We start from the raw sequence: 9,686 nt of genomic DNA, 5'->3' as shown, positions 1-9,686 counted from the left end.
GTATAAGATCACTAGCACAACATCAACCCACACATTAGGGTAAATTTCAACCCCAATTTCAACCTTTACCCAACCCCTTCACATAAGTACAAAAAAATGCATTCAGGTGAGAAGTTGTGGTTGGGGGCAATTTCTCATAAATATTCATTTTGGGGGTGGGTAAATTTAGTTGTACCTAATCCCAACACTTTTTCATTAAAGCACACTTACCAGAATTCCACGGGCACGTTCTGATGATAAAATAATGTGCATCGGATGTCAATATGGCTTCGGAGAGTTCCTGACATCTATTGCCACTTGCAGAGTAAGTTCAAATCCCCCATTGGGCACGCAAAAAATATTGGAAATGTGGACTCACATTTATTGCAGTATTGTGTTGGGAAGAAAAGTGCAATCATCACCTTGAAAATGAAGACTAGGGGTTCATTTCAATCCAACCTGCATTGCAGTATTTACGCAGTACCTTTTTTTCCAAGGGTCAAATTAACTCACAGATTGGTCTTGGCTACTGTATTAAAACCTACAACTACTACCAGGGTGACCTATCTTACAAGTATGCTTTCACTTTTCAGAATTAGAATTGTGTTGGCACGGGATTAATATTGTAAATACAGGCCCATGTGGAATTAGAACTCACAATCATTGAACAGCCAAAAGAGGATTGGCCACCCTACGGAGCCTGGTTCCTCTCCAGGTTTCTTCCTAGGTTCTGGCCTTTCTAGGGAGTTTTTCCCTAGCCACTGTAGTTGCTACACCTGCATTGCTTGCTGTTTGGGGTTTTAGGCTGGGTTTCTGTACAGCACTTTGACATCGGCCGATGTAAGAAGGGCTTTATAAATACATTTGATTGATTGAACTATGAGCCAACTGTTTTTAATCGGAATGCGCCACCAATCAGTCATAGCGGTTTGGGGAAAAAAATATCTAGTCGACATGACCACCATTTTCATCTATTTCTTGTTACAATGGATGTAGCTACGAATATAAACATGATCCTCGTAGACTACATGTTTTATTGATTCGTAAAAGCACATACAGTGCATGTGTACAAACGTTCAATTTGGTCATATGCGGAAATGGACCTTCCTTTTGAATTTTGTGTAACGTCAGTAGTTAGGTCAAGGAAGCATCATGCAATATACGGTATAATTGGCACACTCCACTTACCAAGACCATTGTGTCACCTGCTTTTATATTTATCCTTGAGGTGGTACCACCAGCTCATATAGAAGGGAGTGTATTTCATAACGAATACCTCCCTTGAGATGACTTAGAGGCGCAATTTCAATGGTAGAGTTGAACCACTAAGAGCAAAAAGAGCTAGATTTACAACTAAAAAGACAAATATATTACTTTTGCAATGAACTGTCAAAATTAAGACCAGAAGAGGTGTTTCACTAAATCTAAGTCTAAAACATCTGGTTTTCGATTAAAAAAATATTTTTATTTTTAAATGAAAATTGATGTTTGAATTAAGATTTCTTTAATAACATTTTATAAACAGGTCATACAAATGGACAATTGAAAGAATACACTTAACTGATTTGAATCAACTCTTCCATCAAGCAGATGGCGTGTTTCTCCATCTTTTTTTAGAATCATAAAAAGCACATTTGCCAACTCTTACTTGCCAGCATCAAAGCTCAAAATAATGTAAAAGATATATTTCAATTTTTTTTGTATACCTGACAATCTCAACAGCAACAATCAATATAATTTTTAGGCAAACAAATACTATTTGAAATCTTTCAAATACCTTTAGCATTTGCCTTAGACTGCCTGAAGTGCCAATGGGTGGAGTTTGCAGTTTTGCGACTATACTATTGGTCCCATTGCACCAGGCAAGCTCAATAAAGCCCAGCTAAAGTATTTGAAATGATTTCAAATAGTATTTGAACCCATGTCTGGTAATAACAAAGACATGCATACCACTTAGTTGATGAAATGCAGCTCAGCTTCTTTGGGACTAGCCCATTTATTATCAAACGACAGCGATAGTAACAGAAAGATTGAATACAAAGGCGAAAAAAAAGGAAATATGCTTGACGAAAAACGTAGATAAGTGTCAATATGCAAAAAAGTAAACAATAGTTATTTTTAAAAAAGGCAAAGAGTGGTTTAGGTGTTGCTCCATATATAAATGCTCGAGTTGCGTTTGTGTGTTCACAAATTCTGGGAGCACGGGGAATATTTTAGCCATAGTGCAAATACATGACAACGTTTTCCTTATGTCTTAAACTGACTTCATTGGTTTTCTCCAGTACACCAAGCTTTCTTTCTTTTCACGTTCTCTCAATTTCTATTTTTTTCTTCATCTCTTGGACCTATTCTTCGGTATACTGGTAAAGTGTTTGACAACTGCATAAACAAACCACTGCAGCATATTATTCTCTCATTATTCTCTTCAAATAAATCATGATATGGCTACAGGTCAAGTAACAACTAAAGCATGACAGCAAATGCTGCTCTGAAACCTAATTGACACAGGAGAACAGTCGTATGTCACAAAACTGCAATTATCAGCATTGAAATCACTCAAACATATTTTACTTGCACAACATATTTACAATGTAGTAAATATCAGTGTTCTGTGGCTGCTTTACAAAAGTGTTGCATTCATAGATTAGTGGTGATGCGTTCATACAAAATAAATCTAGCAAAAAGTACGCATAAGCTGTAAGCATTTCTCTTTTCTTTGGTTTGATAATACATACTATATCAAGTATGGCATTTTTTTTTAAAGGCACAAAACACTTTTCCACATAGTCACAACTTATTGTGGAGAATGAAAGCCTTGGAGTGGATCTCCCCTCTCCAGTCTAGATAGCAACTACATCAAAAATAGTATGATTTCGGCCAATGTTCGATGGACAATTTGCACGTTGGTCAATGTTATCCTCACATTAAAATGCTATAGCCTCTAATACAGCATATTGGAGTAGTGATACTGGAATTAAATTCTTCAGTGAATTCAGAACCATGGTTTTCCCCCATACCAGTTAATTCTTTGATGGCAGATACTACATTTCTTTGGTAGATTATTCTTTTGGTTGGTAGATCATTCTTTTGGTTGGTAGATCATTGGCAATCCATCAAATGACACCACTAATCAGTTAATCGTTCATAACGGTTCAGTTCTGTTCAAAGATAAGACTTTTTCCTCTGTTAAACCAAACATAATCTGACCTAAAAGTCACTCATACATACAGGTGAAGGAAAAGTAGGTCTATTTGGCAAAGAAGACAATGAAAACGTGCCTCTGCCAAGTTAGATCAACCTTAGTCTGGCTGATTTTTGTCTGTGTCTGCTTCAGTAGCCTGATGCTTAGCTCTGGTATTTGACAGCAAGCTGCAGAAAGCTCTGGGGGAGGATGAGGGATCGAGCTGTGGTCTAGTGAGAAACTTGTGTGTGTTGGCATGACCTGAGAGGCAGTCTGTGGGTCTGTGTTAACAATCTTGGCAGTGATGGGGGGGCCCTGGGGTTGACCTAGGTGGGTGTGTGTGTGTGAGGAGAGGGGCGATACGGTGTCTGTGTGTGGTCTATAGATTGCTATTGGTGTTGCAGTCGCGACACAGGATCTGGTCTCCATTGGGGAAGAAGCCCGCCCCCACCAGAGAGACCGAGCACTCTGTGCAGGTGAAGCAGGGCTGGTGCCACTGGCGCTCCTCAAACGAGATGTACTTCCCTCCGCCAAAACCTGGACAAGACAGGAAGGTGTTATTTAACAAAACAGCAAGTAGCCACTGAGGTCTCCTCCCATAAATAAACACGTGTAATCAGATTATCCGCAATGCAGTCGCCACGAGTAAAGATAACCACTGATTGAATGCCATGTTATCCATCCCTTTGAAGATTTGGTGCGCGACTGCTATGTAGGCAGTCTGGAACATGGCCAACAGTTACTCAGTAAACTTGGATCCTCAGGAGAAAAAAGACATGTCTATAGCAGCCTTTCTCAACTGTCCCCTGCTACTGGGTCATAATAGCTGTCTGTGACCTTTGACCCTACCTGTGATAGGCTTGCTGCATGCCTCACACTTCTTGGAGTATAGGCTGCCGAAGCACTTGAGGCAGTAGGGGTTGTCTTCGCGCGAGGTGAAGTGCTGCCCTGCCAGCTGCACCTTGCAGCCCGAACACACAAAGCACTCCTTGTGCCACGGCTCATCCCGATACGTCACGCCCCCTTTAGCCAGGGCCTGGAGGGAAGAGAGGGTCAAAGGTCATCATAGTTAGTCAAAGACCACAAGTCAAAATGATAGAATGGAATACACTCAATAGATGTGATAAAAATGTTTCAGAATAATACAGAATGGATACCCTCTTAAGGCTTTTGCCACACAACTCCTTAACCCATTTGGTTCCCAGAATCAGGAAATAAGGAATAAGCAGGGAATAAAGAGGGGATTTTGGGGGAAGTTTTCACACGGACCTTTTTGCAGCGGGTGCAGCGCGGGGCGAACTTGTCCTCATAGCAGGACACGCAGTAGTGTTCATCCTTGTCTGGGATGAAGGACTTGGAGCCGATGGGCTGCTCACAGCTGTGGCAGATGAAACATCCCTCGTGCCATGTGGAGCCACCATACTCCAACTTCCTCGTGCCTGGGAGTGCAGAGATAGAGAGGAGAGAAAAGAGATGAGAGAAAAATGAAGTGAGAAAGGAGGAGATATTTATTTGGTAGAAGACAATATCGAAGTAAAAAGCTTTTTTTTTTTAAATACGAAATAGGTCCAAGTCAGAAGATGCATGGCAGTTGACAGCGATAATAGCAACAGAATGTCCCACTGTTGAGGAAATATTTGGTTGAAGGGAAAATTGAGTGAGAACAAAAAGAAAAAGCCCTGTCAAGAGTGCACAACATTTCACCGCTTGGCCAAATATCCCTGGCAACCGACATTGCTGTGGCTCAATCCAGACCTGGGTTCAAATACTTTTTGAAACCATGTCAAATACTTAAAGCTGTGCTTGACTGACCTTGCCTGTTGCAATGGAACCAATAGAAAAGTCCAACATTTGCAAACCACGCCCACCTGGTACACCAGGCAGGCTAAAGCAAATGCTCAAAGTATTTGAAAGATTTCAAATAGTATTTGAACCCAGGTCTTGTTCTATCAGATCTGTCTAAGTGACAAGAGTGCTTCTGAGGATTCCAGGATTCCATTCGAATGGCTTAGGGGATATTCTTGAGATGATTGAAGTTTGGTATGGAGTTCTAAGACAAATGGCACCTAAGCTTTACCAAGTGAAGCTTGACAGTGCAAAACTACACCCTAGGCAAGAAGCCACTAGCGACAGCACAACATCAGAACAATAGGTAACACTTTATTTGGATAGTCCCAACTCCCAAGTACAGTATATGGTTTGGAGATGTTCAGTAGATGTTCAACAACAGTTCAACAAACAATCCACTAACCCTAACCCTTATTCTAAACCTAACCCTAGATGCTAAAAGATACGTTGTTGATAGTATGACTATCTGTAGATCATCTACAGTACACACCTACTCATTCAAGGGTTTTTCTTTAGTTTGACTATTTTCTACATTGTAGTTCCCACATATGCGGAGCACTTGTTGGCTGCTTTTCCTTCACTCACAGTCCAACTCATCCCAAACCATCGCAATTGGGCTGAGGTCGGGTGATTGTGGAGGCCAGGTCATCTGATGCAGCACTCCATCACTCTCCTTCTTGGTCAAATTGCCCTTACACAACTTCGAGGTGTGTTGGGTCATTGTCCTGTTGAAAAACAAATGATAGTCCCACTAAGCGCAAACCAGATGGGATGGCGTATCGCTGCAGAATGCTGTGGTAGCCATGCTGGTTCAGTGTGCCTTGAATTCTAGTAAAGCACCATCACACCTCCTCCCCCATGCAAGAACAGTCTATGACTAGGGTGTCTTACCAGAGGCTGCTGCCGATACAGTGTATAACCCGCCAGCTGTATGTTATTCAAATCAAACTTTATTTGTCACATGCGCCGAATACAAATGTTGACTTTACCGTGAAATGCTTACTTACAAGCCCTTAACCAACAGTGCAGTTCAAGAAGAGGTCGACGTTCAGCCACAACTCGGTGAAACATACGATATTACAGTTTAATGTCCCGTTGGTAGGATACACGTGCTTTAAGTTCGTCCACTTTATTATCCAGCGATTGTACGTTAGCCAATTGTAACAATGGCAAAGGCAGATTAGCCACACGTTGCCGGATCCTCACAAGGCACCCCGATCAACTTCTGCCCTACCTCTGCCTCTTTCTCCTGCGAATGACGGGGATGAGGGCCTGTTGGGGTGTCTGGAGTAAATCCCTCTCGTCCAACTCATTAAAGAAAAAAGTATTTGTCCAAATAAAGTGTGACGGAATAATGACACTATACCCAATCTGGTTGGCACTAAAACACGTCATTATTTTACAGGCTCAGATGATACAGATGATATCTGTATCTTTACAGTTCGCTATCTGACATCCCTTACTGACACCATCCAACACCATCAACGCACACTGAATACAGTGAAGGGAATTTGTCTAAACTTAAAGAAGTATCCATAAAAAAAAAAAGAAGGTACACCACCTCCACACTCTTCCTGGAATCATTTGCTGTTTCGGCTGATACAGTGGTGCCGAAATAGTTTACGGGCTTTATCTCGTTATCATCAGACACCTGGCCACTCTCCAAGGCACGGGGATTTGGCTCAGAGACAGCAAGTAAGGCAAACTGGCAATTACCCTGTCACGTTCTGCCCCGGCCGCGCTGACTCGCTAACTCTTTCTTCTCAATCGCTCTTTTGTCTCTCTGACATTCTCGCTTCCTCTGGCTAGGTGCAAATGTTTTGTTGTCAAAGGTATTTCTCGAGATCTCGAGCTTTACGACAAAGCCTCTTTGTGCTTTTCATGTTCACTATCCTATATCTTCAGACCATCTTAAACACTCAGCTGCACAAATTATGAACAGTGCCAGGGTGACGCAAGGACAAACCATTTCCAAGGACGTGGGGAAGATCATGATTACAGTCTTGTGTCACGTAGTGTACAGTATGTGTAGCATATGTTAAATATATATGCTAGAAGTGAGTTTGTCAGTGGAGGCTGGTGTCACTAAATCGGAGGATGGGCTCGTTGTAATGGCTGGAAAAGATTCATTACCACCCCCCCCCCACACCCACACCCACAGTACCTGGCATGACGGTCTTGTCGCAGGCCACACACTTGGATGAGAACTCATTGCAGTAGCAGTCGTTGCACAGCAGGGCCTCGTCCTGGCTGGTGAAGGGCTCGTCCGCCAGCGAGCGGTCACAGCGGAAACAACGGAAACAGTGCTCGTGGTAGTGCCGGTCCTCGTAGAACAGCTCCTGGAGATACAACAAGGGCAACAGTCGAGATCAGAATCAGAGATCAGAGCTACCATCCACTACCGTTGTGCCATTGAGCAAGCCGCTTAACTCCGAAAGTGCTCCAGGGGCGCTGCACTGTTGCTGACCTTATGCTTTTTTGTTGTGTTTGGAGCAGGTCAAAATACCGGTTACATTTGCAAGATTAGTACTTTATGCTCATGCTATTCTTCCATCCAAGACAATTTACAGACACAAATTCCTAGGACTTCCTGGAAAGGAGTGCAATGTAGGCTACACAATGTAACGGAACGTGTAATGTAGAAGTGACTGGCTACACATGTACATTGGATAGAATTGCCTTGGTGACCCTGTTTCAAATGACCAGTGAACTACTGTGACCACCATGGTCAAGTATTGTAAATGATCTAAAAATAGTGCATTATACATCTAATTTAATGTGTTTTGGATCTGTAATGACAATAACTCTGGTGACTCCCAGGTCATCCTGACACTGCAAGTACCAGGAAAACTCAAGCTAACAATGGGGTTTCTGGTTATGAACAGAGGGAATAGGCTAGCTGGGGCGGCAGGTCGAATCCCCGAGCTGAGAGGCAGAGAGGCAGCTGAGAGAGAGAGAGAGCGAGAGAGCGAGAGAACACACCCACCCTCATCGCTTATCTCATCCACTCCCTCTTGTTACTATCGCAAATAATCAGCGTCATGTGTTTGTTTTCCATTAAGGAAATATTAAAACTGCTTTCATTGTGGAGAACAAGAAGACATTTTCCTCACAGCATTTCATGGTCTGACATGGCATGGCTGGCTAGTTGAGCTTGGTTGGAAACCATCTGTAATGGCATGTTTGCCTACACCTTGCACTTCCACATCCACACCATGAAAGACAACTGCCTCATTTAGCATACAGAATGCATAATTAATGAGAACTACTAACTACCACTCATTACCATGTAACAATAGTTTGCGGTGTTGAAATGACTCAACAAGTATTGCATGCCCTAATGAACATAACCCACTAGTGGATCCAAAATCAAAAGTCTTACCCTGGCATCATGGCCGATTAGCTCCTTGCACTCGTCGCAGGTGTTGGCGAACAGGCTGTCGTAACAGGGGATGCAGTAGGGGTTGTCCCCCTCTCCCCCATCTGCCTGGATGTACTTGCGTCCGTATAGGGACTCCTTGCAGTTGTCGCAGTCGAACCGGTCGCTCATTGTGACTTGTTCCATCCCTGCAACAGAAAAAGAGTGTTGGCATGAACATGAGCCTTTAAAATGAACCCTTTGTGCTGGGGAAGGCGAGCGGCAAGGAGGCAGGGAGTGGGTGACACAGGGTGGAGGGGGAGATGAGATGAACTCTGGTTAGGAGAGACATCAGTGAACTTAAAATGTTAACACCTGTAGTGTTTTGGTCTGTTAAATTTGTCATTTGCAAGCATTTTTCGGTCTGTCATTCTGTTCACTTTCTACGGTTCACCTTTAACTGAAGTTGAACTAAAACTTAACACTCAATGGAGAGAGAGAGACGGGGAGAGTGAAAGAGAAAGAGAGGGAACAGGAGATGAGACTTGGCATTGATGAGGGGTAGTTCAAAACAGCTATGAACTTTTATTGCCGAGTGATGAAAGCGAGATGCACACGCAGACGAGAGAGAGGGAGATGCACAGAGCTATCACTCTGGGCTTTGCTTGCACTCCTCCGTAACACTATCAACCCCTCTGAATCTACTGTCTCCGAGATGAAAGGAATGAAACGGTAAATGCAAATATTTGAGGTAAATATTTATGTTGGGAAGAGATGGAGATCTGTGTGGACCACCAACCGAGACAGCGGTGAAGACTACCCTAATGTCAAACTCATGACAGTCGACTTGTGAAAACACAAATCGAGGATAGGCCTACATACACTAATATATATACATATATTAATATATATTAAAATATATTAATATTGATATAAATATTCAAATATATTTATATATTAAAATATATTAATATTGATATAAATATTCAAATATATTTATATATATATATTTATATAAATATTAAAATATATTAATATATTGATATAAATATATATATATAAATTAATATATATATAAATATATTTTAATATATATATTGATATATATATATATATAATAAAATTTATAAAATATATTAAAATATATTGATATATATATTAAAATAAATTAATAAAATATATTAACATATTGATATATATATATTAATATATTTTATTAATTTTATTATATATATATATATATATATCAATATATATATTATAATATATTAAAATATATTGATATATATATATATTAAAATAAATTAATAAAATATATTA

The 9,686-nt window shown here is 41.0% G+C and overlaps 1 protein-coding gene across 4 annotated transcripts in view; it reads right to left on the bottom strand.

Annotated features, from left to right (window-relative positions):
• Window positions 1-1,936: 1,936 nt before the first annotated feature.
• The window catches only part of LOC115141215 (four and a half LIM domains protein 3-like), a 52,248-nt gene continuing 44,498 nt past the window's right edge, over window positions 1,937-9,686 (bottom strand). For all 4 annotated transcript variants that reach the window (XM_029679949.2, XM_065000124.1, XM_065000125.1 and 1 more), the window contains exons 2-6: window positions 8,391-8,575; window positions 7,173-7,347; window positions 4,430-4,599; window positions 4,010-4,196; window positions 1,937-3,697 (exon numbers count right to left, since the gene is read on the bottom strand). In XM_029679949.2, the coding sequence (XP_029535809.2) occupies window positions 3,540-3,697; window positions 4,010-4,196; window positions 4,430-4,599; window positions 7,173-7,347; window positions 8,391-8,575 (875 nt within the window). In that variant the 3' untranslated portion in view covers window positions 1,937-3,539. The remainder of the gene's footprint in view (window positions 3,698-4,009; window positions 4,197-4,429; window positions 4,600-7,172; window positions 7,348-8,390; window positions 8,576-9,686) is intronic.

Source organism: Oncorhynchus nerka, linkage group LG14 (assembly GCF_034236695.1).
Source record: "Oncorhynchus nerka isolate Pitt River linkage group LG14, Oner_Uvic_2.0, whole genome shotgun sequence".
NCBI classification, from domain to species: domain Eukaryota; kingdom Metazoa; phylum Chordata; class Actinopteri; order Salmoniformes; family Salmonidae; genus Oncorhynchus; species Oncorhynchus nerka.
The sequence above is the reverse complement of the archived record's forward strand: the minus strand, read 5'-3'. Positions and strand labels throughout refer to the sequence as shown.